At 40.0% G+C, this 26055-nt stretch overlaps 2 protein-coding genes across 6 annotated transcripts; both read left to right on the top strand.

Moving 5' to 3' along the window:
* Nucleotides 1–2506: 2506 nt before the first annotated feature.
* On the top strand, nucleotides 2507–15373 carry LOC126985016 (endoplasmic reticulum resident protein 44-like). 5 transcript variants are annotated; one of them, XM_050839256.1, is made up of 11 exons: nucleotides 2507–2672; nucleotides 3812–3979; nucleotides 7051–7123; nucleotides 7472–7627; nucleotides 7897–8081; nucleotides 9007–9122; nucleotides 9367–9532; nucleotides 9911–10031; nucleotides 10467–10592; nucleotides 11353–11474; nucleotides 11648–15373. In XM_050839256.1, the coding sequence occupies exons 2-11, from the start codon at nucleotides 3935–3937 to the stop codon at nucleotides 11783–11785; spliced, it is 1248 nt and encodes a 415-aa protein (XP_050695213.1). In that variant the 5' UTR covers nucleotides 2507–2672; nucleotides 3812–3934; the 3' UTR covers nucleotides 11786–15373. The 5 variants fall into 5 exon arrangements, with proteins under 5 accessions (XP_050695213.1, XP_050695209.1, XP_050695210.1 ...); XM_050839252.1 differs by having other exon boundaries at nucleotides 2508–2672; nucleotides 11645–15373; XM_050839253.1 differs by having other exon boundaries at nucleotides 2517–2672; nucleotides 3658–3979; nucleotides 11645–15373.
* Nucleotides 15374–16511: 1138 nt separating this feature from the next.
* Nucleotides 16512–21937, top strand: LOC126985014 (E3 ubiquitin-protein ligase CHIP-like). The gene is made up of 7 exons (XM_050839250.1): nucleotides 16512–16698; nucleotides 19028–19226; nucleotides 19765–19892; nucleotides 20270–20389; nucleotides 20542–20598; nucleotides 21013–21129; nucleotides 21477–21937. The coding sequence occupies exons 1-7, from the start codon at nucleotides 16597–16599 to the stop codon at nucleotides 21600–21602; spliced, it is 849 nt and encodes a 282-aa protein (XP_050695207.1). The 5' UTR covers nucleotides 16512–16596; the 3' UTR covers nucleotides 21603–21937.
* Nucleotides 21938–26055: the final 4118 nt, after the last annotated feature.

The following is a 26055-nucleotide window of genomic DNA, read 5'->3' as shown; positions in this document are numbered from 1 at the left end:
TGGTTTATAGACGGGAAAGACAAATGGTTTCCCGTTCCCAAAAGTTACTATGCGTGTTCTTTTGTATTTTTATTAACTTTCCGAATATTGATTTTTTTTTTATACCTTTGAACAATCCCTGTATTTATTTATTTTTTATTGCTGAATGGTTGGGAAGGCAATCATCTTTCGTTTGTTTTATTATAGCTTTCTCTAATAGTAATAGTAATCAACCAATTTACTATATAATCGTTATCATTGCAAATCCCTCGGACAAGTGTGTGTGTGTGTGTGTGTGTGTGTGTGTGTGTGTGTGTGTTGGTCATTTATCCGGCTGTATTAATCTATTCGTAGTATTTTACAGGATTTTAATTCTACGTAGTATTTAGACAGTTCCGTTTGGCAATACTTATATAATTATTTGAAGATGATATTATTTATTTTGTTATGTTAGTTTTATTTCCTACTGTGTGTATGTGTGTATGTTTGTGTCTCTGGGTTTAGACCGTTCCGCTTGCCATTAGTTCTATATATGAAGCTTGATTTTTCGATTTGTTTTGACATCTGGAATATTTCAACTGTGCGTATGTGTGTCTATGTCTATGTGTTTCCACCACTGTATTATAAAACCGTTCATTTCGTCAGAATTTTCATAAAGGAAACTCAAATTCTGGATAATCTCATATTTAGGCATCTTCAACTGTGTCTGTGTTTCCAGTAGGCTACCTCTAGATAAAGATTGTTCAGTTTGTCTGTAATTCTAAATGTAAAGTTAAATGTATTGATTTGTGTAAGTCATAAGCTTTTTCGAATGTGTATATAATATGTTTGTAGGTTAGGCTTCTTCATTTGTGTGTGTGTTTCCAGTAGGCTACCTCTAGATAAAGATTGTTCAGTTTGTCTGTAATTCTAAATGTAAAGTTAAATGTATTGATTTGTGTAACTTATAAGCTTTTGGGGATGTGTATATAATATGTTTGTACCTCTGGATAAGACCGTTAGTTTCGTTGGCAGTTTTATGTGGAAATCTGAGTTTCTGTTTTTTTTCCGACGTCTAGAGTGCCTTACCTGTGTGTGTTTGTGTGTCTGTGTTTGTGTGAATCACCCATTGGCCGGGTTACTGTGTGCATACAGGGGTAGTGGCCTCGGTAGTGTATATACATGCGTGTTCTTGACAGCGAAACACTTGTAACCCGTCCCACACATAATGGTATTCACACCTGTTCAACACACACACACACACACACACACACACACATTTGTAGCACCTGTGAGGGGATTGACGTTTATTCTCTCTCTCTCTCTCTCTCTCTCTCTCTCTCTCTCTCTCTCTCTCTCTCTCTCTCTCTCTCTCTCTCTCTCTCTCTCTCTTATTATACTTATTTTCTTTATCCCAATACATGTGATTACTTCTGTATGGTTTAATTTAAGATATGTCAGTTTGATCGTATCTGTAGAAGTTTCTCTTATATATAGACTATTTTTTTCTGCATTCCTAAATATAGAAGTTATTTTATATGTTACTGTTATTAGTCTGAGTTGTATTATAGCTCAGTTTTATTCTCTCTATACTGTCTGTAGGGTGACTATAAAAAAATAAAACTGAACAAAATAAAAGGGAAAAGAAGAAAAGAAAGAAAATAGATAAATGATTAGAATTTAGCTGCCACCGACCCCGCCCCATTCCTTATCGTCTTATCATATGACAAAAACAAGTAAAGCCAAAACATTAAAAAAAAATAGTCGTCCTACTTTTCCGAGGAATGGCCGGGGCACACACACACACACACACACACACACACACACACACACACACACACACACACACACATAAAGCTTCCTGCTGATAATATTTCCGGCAAAGCGTTGATAGGAGGGCTATGGAGAAGTGCTTTTTTTTTTTTTGTCTGTTTGTTTGCATCAGAAGAAGCAGTCAGGGGCAAACAATACATGGCAGGGAAGAAAGTAAAAGCTGCTCCCAGGAAGAAAAAGTGAAAGTCTTACTATTCAGGTGGGGGAGACGAGGGTAGAAACTCAATCATCAGTCAAAGGCATATAAACACAGGGAAGAAAATATAAGCTGTTCCTCGCACGAAAAGGGTGATAGAATCGTATTTTCCAGGTATAGGAGACGAGGAGAGGAACTCAATCATCAGGGAAGAAAATATAAGCTGTTCCCCGTAAGAAAAAGGTGAGGAGTCGTATTTTTCAGGTATGGGAGACGAGGATAGAAACTCAATCATCAGTCAAAGGCATTTAAACACAGGGAAGAAAATATAAGCTGTTCCCCGCACGAAAAAGGTGAGGAATCGTATTTTCCAGGCATAGGAGACGGGGATAGGAACTCAGTCATCAGTCAAAGGCAAACAAAACACAGGGAGGAAAATATAAGCTGTTCCCCGTACGAAAAAGATGATAGATTCGTATTTTCCAAGTGTGAGTGATAAGAACCCAATCTTTCCACCTGCACCTGTATATATTAACCCTTCCAGCCAACCCTCGCGCGCCACGCCGCTCCGGAAGGTAACCAAGATAGTCAAGCTTCAAGGACAGCCCGGCGCCGGAGCCTCCTCAGTATCTGGGAAAATAGTGCATCAGTGAACTTTCTCGTGTAAAATCGTTGTTCGTGGGAGAGGGAGTGGCCCATACTTTAACTTATTAATTTTACTTGCCTTTCTACAACTGCACAAAAGGTATAACAGCGAAATTTCTCGTCTAAAATCGTTGTTCATGCAAGAGGCAGCGGCCCGTATCATTGCTTATCAATTTTCCTGGCCATACCTATACATTTTTTTTCCTAGTCATCTTAATGCGTTGGGATAAAAGGCCAATAGTTTGAAGAAGATCCCAGCATCAAAGTCTTTCCCTTCACCTGAAATTACAGTAAGGGCGTTCGTAGTGTAGCTGTCTCTTATGAAATCGTTCCTATACGTCCATGGTGGTGATTTGAAGACTTACTAACGTGATCTGTGAACACTTGAAAGAAAGTTGATTATCTGAATACATCAACTATTAATAAAAGCAAACACCGGCCTTGCAAAATGATAGGCGGCGTGTTCAGCTTTCCCAAAAGACTAGTCAACAAATATAATTCCCAACCAAAATGAAACTATGCATTTGAATAGTGTATACATAAATTTAAGGATTTGCATAACCCAAAATGAGATAATAAGGGGGTGTTGAGGAGCTTCACATTAACCTTTCAAAAATATGCAAATTGATAAGAATACATAAGTTGGAGCTTCCGGACCTCTTCTCTTGTTGTATTATTCTCTAGAAACAACAACTAATGCAATACTACACAGTTTAGCCTCCGTGACCATATCATACAAAAGCGATCGCCCCGGAAACGCCTCTGATAACACATGCCATGACTATTTCGGCGTCCCCATTATGACCATTTCGGCGACCCCCACCCCGGCCCACAAAACTACTTTCCAATAGACTTACATACTCTTAAGTAAATTAAAAGTGTCTAGTCTACAATTTTAGATACATTCAATAAACTCTGGGTGAATTAGAGGCATAAAACCCAGATAAAACAGTGAAATTCGGGGGAATGGAGTCATGAGAGGAAGACAGTGAGGACATATAAGAGCTGTAAACCCAAACCACAGACCATGAACTATTAAAACACTATAAATATCACTCTTATAACCCCATAAAACCCACTTTGAGGTAAAACAGAGGCACAAAACCCTGATAAAAAGGCGAAAATCAAGGGAGTTGGGAGACCGCATGTGGTAAATGAACTATAAAAACCCAATCCACGGACCATGAACTGATAAAACCCTGCATATATCACTCTAATAACCCAACCCAACCCACTTAGAGGCTGAATAAAGGATAAAAAAGGCTTAAAATAAGGCGTGGCGGCGTGTGGCAGCTGTGTCGAGGACGTGTAGCGGCGAGAACAGCTGTTTCCCCCGGCCTCTCACCTCTTCCTATCCTCACCATGCGGAATTCACCTCATTTACAATTAGTTCTCTCACTTTTAACGGTAAGTAAAGGCCCTGTGCGTCCACCTGAGGGAGGGAGAGCAAGGGCAAGGCTGTGGGGAAGGTAGGGCAGGTGTGTGCGTGCGTGTGTGTGTGTCGTTGGTCTCTGGGAGGGTCTGAAGGGTTAACTATTTTCAGGGTTTAAGGCTCACGGGAAGGTTTTAAGGGTTGTTTCGAGGTGGTTTATATGTGTTTTGTGGGTTTAAGTGCAAGGCAGAAGTGGCAAGTGGGTAGCGGGTAGCAACCTCTTAAGTTTTTTTTTTTTTTAGGGTTTAAGGGTCACAGGAATGTTTAAGGCTTGTTTTGAGGTGGTTTATATGTGTTTTGTGGGTTTAAGTGCAAGGCAGGGACGGGAAGTGGTTAGCGGGTGACCACTTTCCGAAACCTCTTTTTTAGGGTTTAAGGGTCACAGGAATGTTTAAGGCTTGTTTTGAGGTGGTTTATATGTGTTTTGTGGGTTTAAGTGCAAGGCAGGGACGGCAAGTGGTTAGCAGGCGACCACTTCCTCAAACCTTATTTTTATTTAGGGTTTAAGTGTCCCAGGAGGGTTTAAGGCTTGTTAGGTGGTTTATATGTGTTTTGTGGGTTTAAGTGCAAGGCAGGGACGAGAAGTGGTTAGCAGGCGACCACTTCCTCAAACCTCTTTTTTAGGGTTTAAGGCTCACAGGAAGGGTTTAAGGCTTGTTTTGAGGTGGTTTATATGTGTTATGTGGGTTTAAGTGCAAGGCAGGGACGGCAAGTGGTTAGCGGGTGACCACTTCCCCAAACCTCTTTTTTTAGGATTTAAGGCTCACAGGAAGGGTTTAAGGCTTGTTTTGAGGTGGTTTATATGTGTTTTGTGGGTTTAAGTGCAAGGCAGGGACGGCAAGTGGTTAGCAGGTGACCACTTCCTCAAACCTTATTTTTTTTTAGGGTTTAAGTGTCCCAGGAAGGTTTAAGGCTTGTTTCGAGATGGTTTATATGTGTTAGGTGAGTTTGGTGCAGGTTTAAGTGTGAGGTAGGGACGGCAAGTGGTTAGCAGGCGACCACTTCCTCAAACCTTATTTTTATTTAGGGTTTAAGTGTCCCAGGAAGGTTTAAGGCTTGTTTCGAGGTGGTTTATATGTGTTTTGTGGGTTTAAGTGCAAGGCAGGGACGGCAAGTAGTTAGCAGGCGACCACTTCCTCAAACCTTTTTTTTTTTTAGGGTTTAAGTGTCCCAGGAAGGTTTAAGGCTTGTTTCGAGGTGGTTTATATGTGTTAGGTGAGTTTGGTGCAGGTTTAAGTGTGAGGTAGGGACGGCAAGTGGTTAGCGGGTGACCACTTCCTCAAACCTTTTTTTGGGGGGGGGGTTTAAGGGTCACAGGAAGGTTTAAGGCTTGTTTCGAGGTGGTTTATATGTGTTAGGTGAGTTTGGTGCAGGTTTAAGTGTGAGGTAGGGACGGCAAGTGGTTAGCGGGTGACCACCACCTCAAACCTTTTTTTTTTTAGGGTTTAAGGGTCACAGGAAGGTTTAAGGCTTGTTTTGAAGTGGTTTACAGGTGTTAGGTGAGTTTGGTGCAGGTTTAAGTGTAAGGCATATCCACGGGAGCCGCTCACACACTACACCAGGGAAGAGATCGTGTTGTTCAGCCTTCTGCCTTGCTCTGCCCTGCCCACCCCACACCACACCACCCACCTGCCCCCACCCTAGGATAAAGGAAGCATTCTTTACCCCTGCCCCCACCCACCACTCACCACCTGGCAAGACTGCCCTAAAATTGTGTCCAGGACCTTGAACTAAGTACTCATCACTACAATGTTTGGTAAATGGTAGTCTGAGACCTGCTATTATTCAAATTTCCCCAAAACAACTAGGTGAAAGCACTGAAAAACTACAGTGCACTTAGTTAAGTGTGTGGGGAAGATAAAAATGCATAGAAAGTTTACTGTATTCATGAACAAGCAGTGTTGGTGTGGTGTGGCTCACTTAGAGTTATGTAATTGCTAGATACTGGTAGCTTTTTTTCCTAGTCCAAATTTGTGACTTTTTATGACTTTTTTCCTGAGACATTTTTTCTTAGTAGCATCTGCCTCATTTAGCTCAACTGTCATCACATTGTGCCCATTTGATGCATAACCAACGACATCACTCCTCTCTCTTGTCCAACTTCTTAACACTGGAGCACAAACATAAGCGGACATGAGCACGCGGGTGCTACTTCTGTTAGTGTACAACGCAGATTGAAAACAGTGTCACACTGGACATTTTCCTCCAATCGTTGGAGCTAGGAGCAACCGCAGTTGCCTGTACGCCCAACCAGGAGTGAGTTGTTGGTTTGGGTAACACTCCTGTCCTCCTGTCTTTGAAACTATAGTTGTACCCACAACTGCTTCTTCCCTCCATTTAGCTGTAGCAATAAGTCCATAATTTGAGTAACTGCAGCACAGGCCACAACAGCTCTTACTTTTGCAAACAGCACCATGTGGATACAAGGTGACTGCTTTGTTTACGTTGTGGATACGGGCAACCGACCTTGGTCGTGTGTGATGCACACCCAGAAAAGTTAGAATTTCTGGTTGTGCCTGCCAACAAAGTGGTTGGAGGAAAAAGGCCCAGTGTGACACCAGCTTGAGACCCCTTTCCCATTGTTTTCCACTCTGAGTGCTCATGTCTTGCAGCAAACAAAGGGAACCCATGCTCACATCTTTGACCTGTACAAACAGGATTCTCATACACCAAGTCACTGCTCGTAAACCAAGGCATTTATAGTGATTTTATTTTGCTTGTAAATCAAAGCGCTCGTAAACCGAGGCATTAGTGTACGTATTTTTTATGTTTTTGGAGTGGTGTGAAGTATGCAAAAGAGATATGATGTGGTTAACAGAAAGTTTAAATTTTTATTTAGCTGGCATATTCCTAGTCACTCTGGAAAATGGAAATTGTGGTAACTTGGATGACACAGGAAAGTCATCATGGCCTGAAGACCAAAAATACCAAATCAGAAGCAATATATAGTTTGAGGTTGGTACACCCTCACCATACTCTCAAATCACAGTTTGAAGGTGAGGAATGGAACAAAGTTTGACATCCATTTATGAATCCTCCTTTCCAGCTTGTGTTGCAGTTCACACAGTCCCATGGGGGAGCCTTGCAACTGGACAAGGGCAACTTTGACAGCATCATTGGTAAGTGCAGTGCCCGTTACTTGTAATGATACTCTTCTTATCCATTGCTTATAAATTTATTCTTTAATCTTTCTGCCTGCCTTCATGACACAGCTGTATAGTTAACTTCTGATTTGTTTTGCATGAAATACTGGGGAATGGATTGGACACATGTTAATGAATGATCACAAGTTTGTATTGTATGAGAGCAAGGTTGGCTGTGATTCAACTCTTACTTTCTTATACAAACCTGAAACCTAGCACTTGTTAAGCTTCTCTTGCAGCAGCCTGGAGAGGTATGCTTTGTTTCACTTCTCTTACCAGCCACCTAACAGTATTATACAGATGTCCTCCATCTTTCCCCTACAGGTAACAATGAGCTTGTGTTCATCAACTTCTATGCCGACTGGTGTAGATTCAGCAACATCTTGGCGCCGACCTGGGATGAGACGGCCGACAAGGTTAAAGAGCAATTCCCAGACGAAGGCCGGGTGGTAGTTGGGAAGGTGGACTGTGATGCTGAGTGTAAGTGTGCTTATACCAGTAGCTTCTTGCTCTGTACTAAGAAGTAACATTTTGGGCCTTGCATGAAGATTTCCAAGTTTTATATTACATGTTTATCACTGTGATTAAATTTTTATGGCTCTTAATTTTTGTCTCATGGACTTCATTTATCATGTTGGGCTTCTCAGGGTCTTGTGGCTTATGTCCATCATACAACACTACATAATATATGATACTGATTTCCATTTTCAAGAGAATGATGTATATCATTGTTCTGTTGCCTGTTGCAGCAAGCATTGCGTCCCGCTTCCATATCACCAAGTACCCGACCCTCAAGCTGCTGAGGAATGGCCAGGCCACCAAGAGGGAGTACAGGGGACAGAGATCAGCTGATGCCTTTGCAAATTACATTAAGGAACAGCTTCGGGACCCCATCAAGATTCTGGAGAGCCTGGATGAAATCAAGGATCTGGAGGTAAGAACTTCAAACTCGGTTTTCATTGTCAAGTTCATGAGATAGCTTGTTCCCAAATCAAGAATTGAAATGAGGAGCCAAAGCTGCCAGAAACTACTAAACTGAAGCACTTGAGAATACACAATCTGTTCTTGTGAGCCAGTTGTATGTTTTATAGGATCAGCCAAGAATAATTTTCAACATCTGTATTTTCCAATGTATGAGGTGAGTATTTGAGACAACCCTTCAGAGTTGCCATTAACAATATAGGCTTTGAGGTATATTTGCTCTATAAGACAACCCCTACATATGGAGCCATTGTGAGCCTTCTGCCTCAGTATCTCCAGTTTCTTTCTCTAACGATTGAGTTATGAAAATATCAAGCAGGTAACAATAACTTGAAATACAACTACAAACAGTTGGTCTGCTACAAAGGATGCACAGCATGGTTAGCTGTGACACAGTGTCCACCATTTTCATTTTTAATTTACTCACCTTTGTCTGTCCTTATAGTTGTATTCATGGAAACATTTTTGATAAATTTGTCATAATACAGAAAATATGTTACTAAAGAAGAAGGGATGTCAGGCAGAAGTGAGTGTTTGGCACTATTCCCATCACCCCTCAGGGACCCCATAACCATAGGATGTAGAAGTTAGCATTTTATATCCCTCATATAAGATTACCCCTGAACTGAGGCATATATATGATATTGAGCTTCAAGGGCCATCTTAGACAGCAGAAAATGCAGTACATCACAACAGTTGAACTGAAGACTTTGAGTCAGAATCAGCTTAGTGTATCTTGTCAAAGTCAAGCAGTCTTTTGCGTGCATATGCATAATATTTCTTTACATTCTTGTCTTAGAGTACTGCTTGTGAATGCTGCCAGTTTGTTGGTTGTCTTGCCTATGCACAGGATTTACCAGACATCATGTTTCTTACAGGAGACTAAGAGGACTGTGATCGGCTATTTTGAGAAGCAGGACTCGCCAGAATACGAGTTGTTCCGCAAGATTGCTATCAACCTTAAGGATGACTGCCAGTTCCTTGCTGGGTTTGGGTGAGCATCAGAATTCCTGTTGAGGGAATTATTTCACATGTGAAGAGATTCCTTGGTAGAATGTTTCATAAGTGAAAGTATTATCATAGTAATTGAGACAAAAAAAAATCCTGGTATTTTCTGCAGTTTTGATGTGTCAAAAGTTACTGGTTTTGAGTAAATCCTTTTAGTTTTGATTTTAAAAACCAGTTGCTGAATTATTTGACTATTGAGATACTGCCTTCATGTCATGAACACTTTGCAGTGAAACAGTGCGCAGTATGCACCCGCCCGGGGAGAGCATTGTTGCCTTCAAAGCTTCCATAACTAAGGAGGATGAAGCCTTTACTGGGTCACTTGCATCTTACGATGAGTTGTCCATCTGGGCCACTGAGAGATGCATCCCTCTGGTGCGAGAGATCACATTCCAGGTAAGTGTGCTGCACCACAGGCGCTGGCCCTGTGGCTGACTGGTGCATGCTTTGGTTTGTTGACTGTTGGTGCTCACAGTCAACAAAGTCACATGAAGTCTGCTGCGTTCACACTTTGATGTTCATAATGATAAGAAAGGCAGCCATGTTTAGCCTTGTCTGATAGGTACTGCATTATTGTTATTATTTTTTATTTTTTATTATTAGTAGTATTAGTATTAGTATTTTTATAATTATTATTGTCATTATTATAATTATTACCATCATTATCATCATTAAAACTTACTGAGATGCTTGAAGGCTTGAATAATAAAGGGAGCTGAGGGAGTGTTCTTTCCTTTTACACTTCTTTGTGTGTAATGCTTCATTCCCTTTCAGAATGCAGAGGAATTAACAGAAGAGGGACTTCCTTTCCTCATCCTCTTCCATGCTCCTGAAGACACAGAGAGCATCAAGAAATACACGTCCCTGGTGCACACAGACCTCGCCGACCAGAAACGTGAGTTGTGGCTGATTTCTTCTGGCATGCGATCAGACGGCAGAGAGATGTGTTATGTTCTATAAGCTATTCTGAGTTAGACATTGAATTCCTTCTAAATTCACTGTGGTAATTTTTTATGTTAATGTCAATGTTGCATTTATTATTCCTACCATATTTGTCAAAACTAGCACATGGTTGATTTCTCTCAAATACTTGCTAGTTGTAAAACAGGTAGATGAATTAATATGATGGCTGTTGTGTCAATGGTTAGGGCTCATTGCAGCCCCTCAGGACCTATCTTGGTGGCAGGTGTTTTCTCTGGGGGCAGTTTTTCCTTTGACTAAAAGTATCATAGCTAGTTATGTCTCAAACCTGCATCTCCCATTTTTGGCCTACATTGTGTGTGGAGATATAATGATTTAGATACTGATTTTTTTTATTCATGTTTTACAGAAAACATCAACTTCTTGACTGCCGATGGTGTTCAGTTTGCTCATCCCCTCCACCATTTGGGGAAATCCAAGAAGGACTTACCACTGATTGCCATTGATTCCTTCAGGCACATGTACCTCTTCCCAGGTGAGATTAAGGCCTGCATTGTTATGGCTGAAGATCCTTTCTATATCTAGGCGAATGACCTTTTTTATCAGCAGCCCTATCTCTATATTTTTATCTCCCGTTCTCTCAAGGGGTCAGCCAAGGCAGAGGCATCCCCAACATTCCCTGTTCTGACACTCCCTCTCAGAACAAGCAATCCCTCACCTACCAATCCTCTCACCAACACAAGTCCACTCTATTGATGGTCCCCCCATGACACCCACCCCCTCAACCCTGCTCTCATATACTCTCTTCACAAAGTTATTCTCCTTCATTCTCATCACATGTCCAAACCATCTCAGAGCACCACACTTCATACGTTCACAATCGGCAATGTGTGAACCAAGCCTTTATCTCATCCCTCTCACTTTTTCTATAGGATGTTCTTGTAGGGTCTTTTTACATCGATCATCTATTTTACCTTATCTGTCCACTATTTCCTTTCTTTCCTCTTCCACACACCCTATTTCCAACTACTTCCTCAGGCTCCCGAGGCATTGAACTCTTAACACTCCCAAGCACCTCACTCAGTACAGCACTGTGTTATATTCTTTTGCCCTTCCAAGTTACTCCTTTGCCTACCTTCTTTACATCTGCCTGTAGCCACTGTCATGTAATCTCTCACTTGCCATTTCCTTCTTCCAGTATTAAAAACTGATTAATGAAAAAACTGATTCAGTATGTGTCAGTTTATCTCGTGTTACTCTTCATTTTAGATAATATATTTCTCCCTGTGGCTCAGATTACAAGGAAGCTTTCGTTGAGGGGAAGATGAAGGATTTCCTCAATGACCTGTACAGTGGCAAGTTGCATCGTGAGTTCCACTACGGCCCTGATCCAGAGTCCACATCGGAGGCAGCACAGGTGAGTCTTGTCTGTCCATCCATCCAGTATACTTACAGGAGTCAAGTCTTGAAGAATCTCAGACTTACCATTTCAGATTTTCAACTTACATTGTTTTCTATTCTTAACCTGTTATTATATCATTATTGCAATGCCAGAAGAAAGTCTAATAGGATGTTTTAATGTTCCAGCAGAGAGATGAAAATGAAATAGCAGATCCCACCAAAGAGGCCACAAAGAAGGAGAGGCCAACGACCCCGCCAGAGTCCACCTTTAAGAAGCTCGCGCCCTCCAAAAACAGATACACTTTATTAGACAGAGACGAGCTGTAATAAGGTAAAAAGGTAATTCACTTCATAGTGTTCTCTGTTTTGTAGAAGAGCTCTGTCCTTTTTAGGGGGTGGTAAGACAGCTTTAAGTACTCTGAATACGGAATTGTCATCAGCTAAAGAAAAGTCATCTATGCCTCATTTTTGTATTGAATGTCAGACATCATTTGGGAATATGATATTACAATGTGGCAGATGATAAAATTCTAAAGGTAATGGTAAAAAACTGAAATCTCTATGTAAGAAAATTAGTAATGCATTTTGGGATATTGGCCTGATGGGGAATACTGTTTGTTAGTACTGAAGCATAGGCATTCATTGTTTGTTTGTGTGTTTGTGATCAACAGAGTGTGTAAGTGTCCATTTTTACTCCATTATTTCTTGACGCATTTCACAGAGTTGACTTTGAATCTTGGTTAAGTCAAGTTTAATTTCCTTTGCTGCAGAAGGTTAGAAGTTTTGAGCAAGATCAGTGTGTACTATTTGGCTTATTTACAAAAAAAAATGTATGAGTGTAGGAGTGTTAGGGAAAAGATTTTGAAGGTAAATATTTTACTATTTAATGTATGAAGAATATTGCAGTTTTGAAACTTTACTTAAATCATAGTCATTAGATGCCTTAAACAAGTTTTATATACATTATGATTATGTGCTTAATACTGTTTGTTTATATGTATTTCACATGTAATCATAATTATATACAATATATATTTTTTTTATTTATGTAAAAATCTTACCAACTTTTTTGTTCAAGCTCTAGCAGCTTAAATTCCATAGAGTTCATTGTAGTTTACTGCAGCATACAGACTATTTTTTTCCTAGATCATCATACATTTTGATTGAACAGATGTAATTTGAGTATTATACACACACTGATTGCATCAGTATTGTTAATGTGAAAACCACACTGCTGCAAGCATCATTTGTCTGGACTGAAGCTGTGTGGACAGACACGGTGTGCTGGAGGGTGACACACGTTGGTATGCGTGCTGAAAAATGCGAGCAAGTGTTAATTTTTACCTGCATTAGAGGCGTACACGTTTCGAGTGTGCGCCACCATAATGTTCCCAAGTGGGCACGATTGGTTAGTGAGGTAGTACTTACCCCGGACAATGCATGCAAGGATACACACTATTTATTTTCCATCATCTTTTTTGTATCAGCAATATATATTAAGTTGAAATTTTTATGGTGTACTTTTATATACTTGTGCTCCCTAAAAATATCTATATTCCTAATATTCCCCTTTAAATTTCTTTTCTTTTACTTTTACTAGACATTAGCTCTTCTCTGTATGGAGGATTTAATCCATAAATCATTTTGGAAAGTTAAAGGAGCATGTACATGTTTGTATGTGTTTGTATCTTTTGTTAAACTTTTATTGTTATAATTTATGGCATATCAAATGGCCACTAGACTCTCACGCTGTAGAAGGGAAAAGAAATTAAACTTTTGGAGATAAATTTTCTCAATCAGTTTTATATTTTTGATATATGATTTCCATTCCACTATTTTATATTTCCACACTTTGATAAATTGCTATACGTAATAAGATCTCTGGCAGGTTTTATATTTATTTGAGTACAGATTAGGAAGTGTTTGTCTAGTGAGCAGGTTTATCAAAGTCCATTCATGTGTGGGTGGTGGGAGCTTTCTGGAGAGCACTTGCATGATGCTTTTGATCATGTATCAGAAATCTTTATTCCTTATCTTGATTTATTTCCTTTTTATAAATTTGATATTTGCAGAAAAATTATTTTACTTGAGCTTTGATGCACTCATGGGTGTAATAGCTCTGAACATTTGTTGAGAGTGTAACAGTGATGGTGAATGATGTTTGGTTTGTAAATACATGTTCAGTAAGGAAATAGGAGACAAATATTTTATTACTCTAGATTATTCTTTTCCATGCTTTTTTTTTATAAGGCAGTCTGTGGTGGCTCTATCTAGCTTCCCTCTTGGTAAAGACATTAGTGGCTTTCTGGGCTGAGTGGGCCTGACATCTGACTTCCACGTGATGGACAGTGTATGTTGTATGTGAGTCTGGAGCAAGATTGAGAGAAGTCCAGAGCCACTCCCAGGGCTCTCCAGGAAGGGGTGCTTCTGCATCATTCACTTGGGGTCAGTAATGTTGCTACTGCCTTAAATTATCATGCAGTTGCAGTAATTGTCATTTTAACACAATTGATAACATTTTGTATAATGTTTCTTTTTGACATTATATTATGTCTAATGTGGTTTTGGAAGTTCATGATTTCCCCATCTCTTGCCCTCCCTTTAAATCCACGATTGCGCCTTTGAGAGCTTTAGCAGTCTCCTCTCCATTCTTCTGTCTTGTGACAAAGATGCTTGGTAAAATGTGTTTGTTTTCAAACTTACTTTTTAAGGAATACAGTTAATGCAGTGATTTTTCCCATATTTCATGACATCAAATAGGTTTCAGTTTAAAGTAATTCACATGTGCAATGATTTATTATTTATTATTTAATTAGCCGTGGCAGGGGGACAAGGGTTCCTTGATTATTGACGAGGATATTTTGAAGTTCTGAGTTTCAGTAATGACTCCACATACCTATCTTTGCTTCGGAACTCATGGCCTTCACCAGACAAGCCTAAGCAACACTCCTTCACTAAGAACCCTCAGAGGAGAATACAGAACAGAAAGAAATAGACAATAATTAAGTGGTGTCAGTATTTGATTTTCCAGTCTTGGAGAAAGATGTTAACATCAAGCTGTGGCCAGTGTAACAGAAGGGGCAGGCACAACTTATCAGACCAAAGGCTACATAGACGTAATCAGCAAAGTGGTGGTATCCATTTTTTATGCTTTGGCTGTTTCTTAATTTACTCTGTTATTCTGCCTCTTTAAGCACTTATGGCTATTTGCATTGCCTTTGTTTTCTTGGTGTAAGCCTGCAAGTTCCACCTACTTTGAACCAGAGATATTTTAAATTTTAAATTTCAGTTTTTACTGCCATCTTCCCTCGAACCACTCTTATCTCTGGGAAGACTTTAAAAAGTGAATTGCACTTTACCTTGTTCTGTTAACTTAAATATAAAGAAAGCTTTTACCTCTGTTGAGAATACAGTACACATATTATGTATGTCGTTTGTCATAGAAGAGCATTGTTGAGGTTATTTGTTCATACATACTAATAATGAAAAGGAATGTTTTATTTGTCAACACTTTCTGCTGTCTGTAAATTATCTTGTGCATTGTTATCTACTGTGTCTTTGGTGGTGATGGTGTCATGTGTGCTGCCAACAATGAGGTCTGGGATAGCTTGGCCTGCATGTGATGGCTGCCGCCCAGCGAAGCAAACCTAGGCACTGTGGAGCCTGACACACACATGCTATGAGCGCTGGTCAGGACTCATCCTTCAAGGAGTTGTGGTGTGTTGTTTGTGGAATGCAGTCTTTCCCTTTGGTCTGGTGCTGCCCTCATCATGCTGCTGCTATAACTGCTGCTGCTGCTGCTGTGTCATCTCATTTGTGTGCTGCACCTTGTACAAAATCATTCCATGGCTCACCCCTCTGAGCTGTTGACCTAATAATGTAATTATCATGAATACATTAAAACTTTGATATATATTGCTGTAGCTATCATTTTTGCCACCACATAAGATTATTTTCTTATGTAAGGTTTTAGATTTGAGATGATCTAGATAATCGTCCCTCCCTTCTGCCGAGTGAACTGCCATGCAACTAACCTGGCTGGCAACTAAATGACTGGGGGCGTCACTCTCTGCAATTACCCCCACACTGTATGTTATCAGATGCTAGTGCCTTAAATGAACCTCTCATGAACTAGTTAGGTGTGACTAATATAACCTACCTTCATGTTCTTATCTATTAGGCAACCGGGTACAAGGTGCATATTTTCGGGTCATGAGCTTAGGGAAAAAATATTCTGTACCAAAACTCATCTCGACGAGCAGCACTTTCTTTAGCAGTGGTCCAGTGACAGAAGAACCAACTCTATGTGAAGTTATACTCTAATATGACGACCCTTCTACCTTTGATTATTTAAATGCTTATCTAGCCTTTGTGATGCAGGCAAGTACGGTACACAGAAATAGGTAGACAGACAGGCGTAGATAGCAGGCCATGGATGATAGATATATACGTATGTAGTTAGACATTTCGATTGGCAGATGTACAGGTATATAATGTACACTTATTTAGTTGTATATGTAAACATTCAGACTACGATAGATAGACATCAGTTAGGTAGACAGAACGGTAGATAATCAAATAGTGGTAGATAGATACTCGGTAGAGAGACATTTAGATTTTTTTTTTTTTTTTTTTTTTTTAAGTGGATAGGACAAGTGTATATGAGGTGTGTGAGTGGTGACATGTGTCGAGTGGATAGATAGACATTAAGATAAATTAAGTATGAGTGGTGAAGTGTATCGAGTGGATAGATAGACATTGAGATAGATTAAAAAACAAGTGCATGGATAGTGCAAATGGGCAAATGTATTCGGGGTTATTGAAGAGAGGGTACCCTACTAATTTCGAGACACTGACTTTTTTTCTGGACAAAATATGATGCTTTTTATTATGGACCAAAAAAAAAAAAATCCATACTGTATTAACTTCGCAAGAGGTGGCTACTCACTCTTCAATATTATTTATGTATATGTCTCTTAGCAGGTGCTGGGTCCAATGAGAGGTGAGGTCATGGGTGGGTCAAGTGGGTCAGGTCAGTCCGTGGTTGCGCTTCCCGCGGCTCACGTGTCGTCGGGGTCAGCTGAGGAGTGTAAACAAACAAGCGGGCCAGGCAGCGGCGAGGAGGAAGATTTTGGTGAATGTCGCGCATCATGACAGACTTGGAGCTTAAGAACAGGGGGAACAAACTCTTCTCCGTCAGGAAATTCGACGAGGCGATAAAATGTTACACAGACGCCATTGTGAGTCGTGGTGCTCCGGGAAGGTGTTATGGCGGGCAGGCCGAGTGTCACGGGGCGGGGAGGTGGTCGTGGTGCCTGGGCGGGGTTGCCTAGGGTGTGCTTGAGGCTGTTGGGTATACAGGTGCATAACACGCATATTTTGGGCTGGCTGTTTTTTGGAAGGGGGAGCCGAGTGTGCAGGGGAGGGAAGTGAATCAAGTGTACGTAATTATTAGTGTTGATTATTTTCTTATGTAAGGTTTTAGATTTGAGATGAGCTAGGTAATCGTCCCTCACTTCTGCCGAGTTTACTGCCATGCAACTAACCTGTCCCTCCCTTCTGCCGAGTTTACTGCCATGCAACTAACCTGTCCCTCCCTTCTGCCAAGTGAACTGCCATGCAACTAACCTGTCCCTCCCTTCTGCCGAGTGACTGCCATGCAACAAATCTGTCCCTCCCTTCTGCCGAATGAACTGCCATGCAACTAACCTGTCCCTCCCTTCTGCCGAGTTTACTGCCATGCAACTAACCTGTCCCTCCCTTCTCCCGAGTGAACTTCCATGCAACTAACCTGTCCCTCCCTTCTGCCGAGTTTACTGCCATGCAACTAACCTGTCCCTCCCTTCTGCCGAGTGAACTGCCATGCAACTAACCTGGCTGGCAACTTAATGACTGGGGTGTATGTTATCAGATGCAAGTGCTTTAAATGAACCTCTCATGAACTAGTTAGGTGTGACTAAGATAACCTACCTTCATGTTCTTATCTATTAGGCAACCGGGTACAAGGTGGATAATTTTGTGTTGTGGTGACAAGTGAGTGTGTATTTGTTTCCTGAGTTAAGATTCGTTTTAGTACCTTGCCAGTATTGCATTACCTACCTTATGAAACATCACTAGCTCTTCATATATCTTTTCTACAAACATTCAACAAGCATGGAAATGCTTTCAAAATCCAATTCAAGGAGGAAAAGGAGGATGACAAAACTAGTACCAGAACTGAGAGACTTGGAGTATGAAGCAAGGTGTGAAAGATTAGGGCTGACCACACTGGAAAAGAGAAGGCGCAGAGGAGATTTTATTGAAACTTATAAAATCCTAAACGGTATTGAAAATATTGATGAAGTCGTCTTCTTTGAATACAGTGAAGCAAGCACTAAATCCAACACATGCAAACTCAGGAAAAGACAACATTGGAGAACCTTGATGAAAGCAAACTCTTTCAGCACCAGAGTCGTTAACGAGTGGAACTCCTTACCCGAGGATGTTGTAAATGCTCTGTCAATCAGTTCATTTAAATCCAGACTGGATAATTGTTCATGGACACACTCCAACTAAACATCTGCCAATTAACTAACCAAAAAGGAAAGAGAAAGAGAGAAAGAAAAGGAAAAATTGGTAATAGTATCAGCATAATTGAATGAAAACATATTGTGAAAATCCAAACTCAAGATGATTGAAAGATGGGAGCCATACAAGATGTAAGTCTTAACCTCCCATGCAATTGAAATAGGTAAGCTTGAAATAGGTGAAATAGACAAGGACTATTTATTGTTGAAAATATGGGATAATATTCACGAAAGCGTAGCCTCCTCTGGTGGTGGTGGTGTGAGAAATACCTCCTTGCAGAAATAAGTTGTATATACATGTGTATGTGTGTGTGGGGGGGGGTCCAGGGGGGCAAAGCCCCCCCGTTAGCATGTCGTAAAGTTCGGTTGAAGTAGTTTAAATATGCTTCCCCACCCTAAACCCTTTGCAAGCTATTTTGCAGCTGCCAGAGTAGGCTTAGATGGAGTCTTTGACTTGTACAAACAGGATGCTCATTCACCAAGTCACCCCTCATAACCCAAGGGAGCTCTATGTAGTGAAATATCTTTGCTTGTAAATCAAAGCACTCTTAAACTAAGGCACTCGTAAACCGAACTATTATTGGAGAGAGAGAATGAGAGATTTATTTAGATATTCAGACCACACAGACCCTATGGTCCAAACTTGGTGGTCTGTCCTTAATCCTAAGTGAAATCATATTAAATTTAATGTCACAGAGACTTTGCATTTCTACTTTTAGTGAATATCAAGTTGAAGGAAGTGGTGGTTGAGCTTGTTTTTAAAATAATTAATTGTAGTGCACTGGGCCACTGATGGTAGGAGTTTACTCCATTCTCGCATTACAACATTAGTGAAGAAAAATTGGGTGCAGTCGGATTTTATTTGTTTACAGTTAAGTTTTGTGTATGAGAGAGAGTGAGAGAATGCTGTTTATACTTTTTGATTAATTTCTAAACATTTTTATGAATAATTGGCATGATCAGTCTGTAACCCTGAACATGAAAAATTGCTGTCATATTCCAGGCCAAGAAGCCATCGGTGGCGGTGTACTACACCAACCGGGCCTTGTGCAACCTGAAGCTGAAGCGGTGGGAGCTGGTGTGCCAGGACTGCCGCACCGCCCTCGAGATAGACCCCACCCTTGTCAAGGCTCACTTCTTCCTGGGCCAGGCACTGCTCGAGATGGACAACTTTGATGAGAGTATAAAACATTTAACGAGAGGTAAGACAGTTTTCTTTAAAGAATTTTGTTGTAGTTTTCTTGAGCCCTCAAACACTTGTCTTTCTTTCATTTCAGAGCTGTTGTGTGTAACATTTTAATATTTGTACAGTTGACCCTCAACCACCACAGTTAGTTACATTGTGCAGACTGTGGACTGCAGTGGTGAAATCTTTCTATCTATATCTCCAACACCCTGTTCATAGAAACTCCCTGAATGGGGAACTATTGGAGAAACATCTCCAGCTTTCCTTGTTCCAACACTCCCTCTCACCACACTCAGTCCCTTCAGTCTTTGCATTCTCTGAGCTGCCCTTTATGTTATAAAAAAATGTGTTTTGCATTCTTTCTTAATGTGTGTCAGATCAGGGATCAGGTGTGGGTTTATTCATTAAATTAACCATTGGTAAACAACAGTGTGGAGACCTAGAGAATTACTTAACCTCCCAAGCTACATTTAACAGGTAATGGAATATAGAAAGGATAGCAAATTATAGGTTGTCTATTTATGCTAAAGTTTATGTTGTTTGCTCCACTACAGCACACGACCTGGCCAAGGAGCAGAAGGTGAACTATGGGGATGATGTGGCCTGCATGATCCGAGTGGCTCGCAAACGCAGATTCAATGTGGCAGAGGAAAAGAGGATCTCTCAGGAAATAGAATTACAGGTCTGACTGTTTTGTTAAAAGCAAATTCTTTATGTGAATCATGTGCTACACATATGACTTTGCATCCAAGATTTTCTTTTGTTGGATTTTCTCAATGCTTAGTGCTCTAGCTTTGATTCTACTGTGCATTTTTTTCTCTTATATGATTCATCCCTCTACACATTCAAGGATTGAGAAAAGAAGTATAAATTCATATTTCAATGAACTGGAACAAAATAGTTTGCAGACCAATAACAATGTGAACCTTCATATGTATCATGAGAAAAGTGATTCTTCAAACCCACTTAAAGGCACAGTAGATCAGAGGAACACTTAGCGCAAAAAAATATCCAAGTTGTATTGGGAATATGATACTGATTGCATCAAATATTTTACAGACTTACCTCAATAGGCTTATCCTGGAAGACAGAGACAGACAGATTGATGAAGTCCGGAGGAAATACGAAAATGATGAAGACAGGTCACAGGAAGAAGTGATGAGGATAGAGCAAGAAACTGTGAGTCATGAGAAAAATCCAAATATGAACCTATTCGAGAAGTCTTTTTGAGTATAGGAGGCATTGTTGCTGATTATCAAATGCACATAGTCTTTTTACTTACATGCATATTTCCCTGTTTTAATGTTGGTTTATATGCATTCCCTCCCAAGGACAACTATATCACTGAGGTCAACACGATGTTTGCTCGACTGGATGAGAGAAGAAGAGTAAGTGGCAGATCTCTTTCTTCTTCTTTTTCTTTGTTCAACATCCTTATTTTCCCCTTTGGAGTTAGACAGTGGGTGTCTGTCGCTATCTGTGGTGATGTTATTTGTGAAGTGAAATATGTTTATTCGTGTAACTGAGTAATATTGCCGAACAGTATAACAAACTTGCCTTAGTTGATGGTTTAGTTAGTTGTTTGTAATGACAGCTTGTATGCCCTAAGCCTCATGCACATTTTGATACATACATAAAGGATAGAAATGCATCAACTTTGCCATACCAACGGTTTGAAATTCACTTCTGTACTTTCTTTACTCTCTTACACCAGACCAGGCTTGAACACTTACCCTTCTCATTATGGGAAAGTGCTGTCGTGGTGAAGATTATGTCTTTCTATTTTTAATTTTCATTTTCAGAAACGGGAAGTTCCTGATTATTTATGTGGTAAAATTAGTTTTGAAATCTTGCGCGAGCCAGTAGTGACTCCCAGCGGCATCACTTATGACCGTAAAGATATTGAAGAACACCTGCAGGCAAGTTTATTAGTTTGCAAATGCGTTGTATAAGATAAGGAAACCTATATGAGCCTTTGAGAATCACAAGTCACTATGGGTTGTTTTATTAAAGTAAGGGAAATGTTACTAGTTGTATGTCATTTTGTCTATCTACATTTCCGGCACTTCATCCCCTCACGGGAACTTCCCTCGGGGTGGGGGGTGCTTATCATCTTGTGATTCTGGAAAGCTCACATCATGAATACATACTTAATTGATAAGCATTTCATAATCCATGCAGATCCCAAGGAAGTTAGCAGTAAACTGAAGACTTAATTGTTTGTCATCATTGTATAATACTGTTTCATTTTTGTCCCTTGACTCAGCGTGTGGGCCACTTTGACCCCATCACCCGGACAGACCTGACAGTGGATCAGCTGATGCCAAACTTAGCCATGAAGGAAGTGGTCGACTCTTTCCTCACCGAGAATGAGTGGGCCCTTGACTATTAGCCTGACCCTCTGCCACCACCACACCACCACTACCACTACTGCTGCATTTACTACCACCATCACCGCCTCCACTATCACTTCCACTACCACCACCAGCACCACTACCACTATCGTCATTTTTCCATTTGCTCCTTTTAGTAATTATGATCCAAGACTGAAGCCATTGGCAGTTCGTGGTGATGGGTGTGTATCCGAGACATTTGGGGAAAAGACATCACTAGTATCAGTCCACCATCAGTACAAGGCTATAGATGTAATTTTTATATAGTATATGTAAGTCTTAAGAGGAAGGAAAGTGTCATTTAACTGAATATATTTCAACACGGAACTCCCCCCTCTCCTTCCTCCCCCACACAAGCCAGATATATTCATAAATTTAAAGCTAAAATCAATAACATGAGATTTGGAGACACAACCCCATGAGTGTAGTGTGCTTCCTCTATATCTCAAATAGGTAAATTCACACACATACACACACACACACAAACACTGTTATGTATATATTTATATATTTGGAGGAGCGTATTATATATAATGATATGATGTGTTGGGTGTGTATTGGTTTGTATGTGTGTGTGTGTATGTCCATTTATATGTAGGCAGAGTGTTTGTGTACGTGTGTGTGTGTGTGAGGATGTTCATGTGTGTGTGTGTGTGTGTGTGTGTGAGAGAGAGAGAGAGAGACTATATTTTATCTTCATGTATTTGTTTTAGTGTTGGCCCAGTATTTTTAGTATTAGTATATCATATGGACAGTTATTATATTGTGGAGAATAATGTATATTAGTGTTATTATTTGTGTGTGTCTTGTGAGTCTCTCTGCTCTAGGTTTGTAAATACCATCCACTAAAAAATCATAAAAGTAAATCCCACTCCTCAGCATCTCACTCTGGGATGGTATCATTATTGATTTTCTGATGTCATGAATCTGCCGGGCTTAACGGCATTCCCCTTTACTCAGATTCTTAACCTGATGGAATAATTTTTTATATGCTCTATTATGCTTTGCAGGCTGGCCAGTAAATATGACCCAGAATTAGGTCTTAAATCCGAATTATAGAGGTTCTTTTGATTTGTTCTATATCTTAAAAGGCAAGGCTTGTTGTCTTAACCCAGTAGCAGCGACGGGCCAAATTTGTGGCTTCACCGTGTAGCAGCGACGGGCCAAATTTGTGCCATGATATTTACCCCCCCAAAAAGATGATACATAATCTGATCACAAATGCTTTTATATATATTATGAAATGGTTTGTGTGAAGGGTGATTTTCTCTCATTTTTCTCGCTTAGAGGGACCATTAAGAAACGTGATCGCCGCTGCTACCGGGTTAATAATCAAGGAGTTTCTAACAATTGGTTGCCACAATCTCAGCAGATCTCTTTAGATAGCACCTTTTAGATATATATATATATTTTTTCTTAGCATATTATTTTCAGTTCAGTGGGGAATTCTCAGATGCACCCATTTTACATTATTTAATGAACCTTCTTCCCTTTTTACTACACTGACCACCAGGAACCTCAAAACTATATTAGATATCCACTCTAATGCTACATGTCATAGATGCTTCTTAATTATTTTTCATATATTGTGGTGGAACTTATTTAGAAAAAACTTAAGTCCATATAATTTCCACATTTTTACTTTTTCCAGTAGATGCACTATAGCTTTTTATGAAGGAGCTTTGGGGTGAATGTTTGGCTGGAAGCATGAGAATGGGCTTGCTTGGGCATAGCAGTGCCTTGGGGTAAAATAATCTTGGCAACCTCTTCAGCTTGTTTTTTTGCATGGCCACCAACAAACTAAAACCATTGCCGATCATAAAGCTAACAATAAACCCTTCTTTCTCAATCCAAATGTTCATTGTAATCAGATGGGTACAGAGATGCTTTGGGATACTCATGGTGTGATTATTTAATTTGCCATAGTGTACAGAAATGCTTGTTTCTTTGTAAATTAGGGCTGATGAGCTCTGAAGCTCTTACAAAAACAAAAAAAAACACTCCAAAGTTTTTTTTTTTTAACTTCTGCTAAATGAGGAGACATGAACTCCATTGATAACTAATTCAGTCTGCAGGCAATGTGCACAGACCTAAAATTTTTGGGTGGAGTTAAAACCTTCCATTAAAATGTGTAAAATTCAAAACCTTTTCTCATTTTAGTTTTCATGTACAGTTTTGCTGAACAGAAGACTGTGAAACTCGTAAAAGCATTGTAAATGCAAATCAAACCATTGTTCATTGTTTGCCCAGAACTTGCCAAGAATTATAATATTTGTTTGTCATTTCTTGGATATCTTTGAAAAAACTTGGTGCATGTAAACCTACTGTAGCATCTGTGGTATATATTGGTTTAGAAATTAAATCTTCATGTATTTGTTTGTGCTACTTAAGGTAAAGATGGGAATCTTCCCTTGCTTTTCTGGTTCATAATGGGCAAGGTTGAGACTGGTAAAAATATTCACTAGATATGTTAATTCATTTAGTACTAATTCTAGGATCAACAGCAGAAATGATTTATCCACATTGAATTCAGGGAAAAAAGCCATTTATCTGGATTGACAAGACCCAAATTACCAGAAGGTAGTCTATAAATGAGATGGCAGGTTTTAAGAGTGGCCGTTTTCATGGCTGTTGCTTAACATTTCATTAATGGATTTGCTATTTTGCATACAACTCATATTAAGAAACAACATTTTCACTTATATTTTATGCATGCTTTTATTGCCACTAACCTGAGACATTTACACTGAACCTGCAGCTTTGTGTTCATATTCACTCACACACACACATGCATACATATATGTATACAGAGCAGCCTGGCAGGCTAAGGTCAAAAGATTTTTCTGCTGACAAGGAGCTACTACTGTCCCCCCTTGAGCAAGGGGGGATGGGTTGTGCGGTGTGTGAGGTCCCAGCAGCATCCACAAATTGGCTAACAAGCTCCAAAGCTCTCTTCAGGAGGATGCTGGCTGATGATCTTGAGTAAAGCATGTGATCCGGCCATGGTGGTGAATTACACACACACACACACACACACACACACACTGAGGAACATAAGGACGGCATTTGTGTATTTGGACAAGGAGATGATGAAGAAAATAATAGTTACAATGATAAGGCCAAGGTTGGAGTATACAGCAGTGGTCTGGTCTCCTCACAAAAAGAACATAAAGCTGGAAAGAGTGCAGAGAGTGGCACCTAAGATGGTACCGGAACTTAGAGATCAGACTTATGAGGAGAGACTCAATAGCATGGGGCTCACAACCCTGGAGGGAAGAAGAGAAATAGGAGACCTGATAGCGGTGTACAGGGTGGTGAGCGGAGTGGAGCATTTGGACAGAGAGGACCTGTGCGTGTGTAACAAGAGGGCATGGAAAGAAGTTGAGGGCAACCAGGTGTAGGCGAGATCTGAAAAAGTTTAGCTTCCCAGACAGAAGCATTGAGCTATGGAATAAGCTGGAGGAGGTGGTTTGTGCAAGAAACATTCATGATTTTAAGGAAAAGTTGGACAAGAGCGGATATGGAGACGGGACAGCGCAAGCGTAGCTCTTTTCCCGTGTCACAACTAGGTAAATACACACACACTCACAGAAGCATGTGTAGTTATCAAGTCATTGCCCAAATATGAATGTTCCTGTATTTGTAGCTCTGTAAGCTGTCATTGTTTCTAGGTGTCATATTCTTCAAAGACTAAATTAGAAGTCATCAGTGCTGGAAATTCAACATAACTTTTGTCCCAAATTACCAGATGAATGGTAGAGGACCTGGAACATTTTTTTTTCAATGAATGAACTTATTTCTGCACTTATTACATGCACCTGTTCTTGAACCAATTCCATTCCTCTTCTCTTTACCCTTGAATTTTCCTATTAGATGTCAGGTGTTGGATTTAAAAAAATATCATCAAAAGTCTGAAGCATCATTGTCTGTCTGGCCTTGATGGCCCAAAACTCAGGGCCACACCATCAGGTGAGCTTCCATCTCACTCTCACTCCTCATGCCTCATCGTGTGCTGCCTTACCAGAGTGTTACATCAGTCTACATAATATTTTTGTAAATACAAGTCTTGAGCACATGTTGGCAAACTCAACTCAGAATTAACTAGTAAAGTTTCAAAATTGTCTCAAAGAAGGCAGTTATCAACCGTCATTTTAAGAACAAAAGTGCAACAGGAGCATTTGCAGGGATTGGAGGAAGGATCAGTTGTATGAGTGAATGGCTGTTGTGAATGAGAGTGGTTGCAAGATGTATGATAGTTTTCCAAATCTTTATTTTTTCAATGTAAGCTGTTTTCAGTTATGTAGAATTTTCATTCCATTTGAATAAATTCTTTGCCATGGTTTCTACGAACTGCTTCCAGAACATTATGAAAAAATAATTGCATGAATGTAACGGCAAGACAAAGGACATTCTTTCACAATACATAGGAGACCATTTACAAGGTATGGACAT

This window comes from Eriocheir sinensis, chromosome 58 (genome assembly GCF_024679095.1).
Source record: "Eriocheir sinensis breed Jianghai 21 chromosome 58, ASM2467909v1, whole genome shotgun sequence".
Classification (NCBI taxonomy): Eukaryota; Metazoa; Arthropoda; class Malacostraca; order Decapoda; family Varunidae; genus Eriocheir; species Eriocheir sinensis.
This window is presented reverse-complemented; position numbering and strand designations above follow the sequence as displayed.

Bases quoted from the DNA above. Each gene is read 5' to 3' on its own strand.
- LOC126985016 (XM_050839252.1), top strand. From the start codon at position 3,935: ATGCGGAATTCACCTCATTTACAATTAGTTCTCTCACTTTTAACG. The intron at 3,980-7,050 runs GTAAGTAAAGGC...CCTCCTTTCCAG, and splicing joins TAGTTCTCTCACTTTTAACG to CTTGTGTTGCAGTTCACACA. The intron at 10,593-11,352 runs GTGAGATTAAGG...CCTGTGGCTCAG, and splicing joins GCACATGTACCTCTTCCCAG to ATTACAAGGAAGCTTTCGTT.
- LOC126985014 (XM_050839250.1), top strand. From the start codon at position 16,597: ATGTCGCGCATCATGACAGACTTGGAGCTTAAGAACAGGGGGAACAAA. The intron at 19,227-19,764 runs GTAAGACAGTTT...GCTCCACTACAG, and splicing joins TATAAAACATTTAACGAGAG to CACACGACCTGGCCAAGGAG. The intron at 20,390-20,541 runs GTGAGTCATGAG...TTCCCTCCCAAG, and splicing joins TGAGGATAGAGCAAGAAACT to GACAACTATATCACTGAGGT.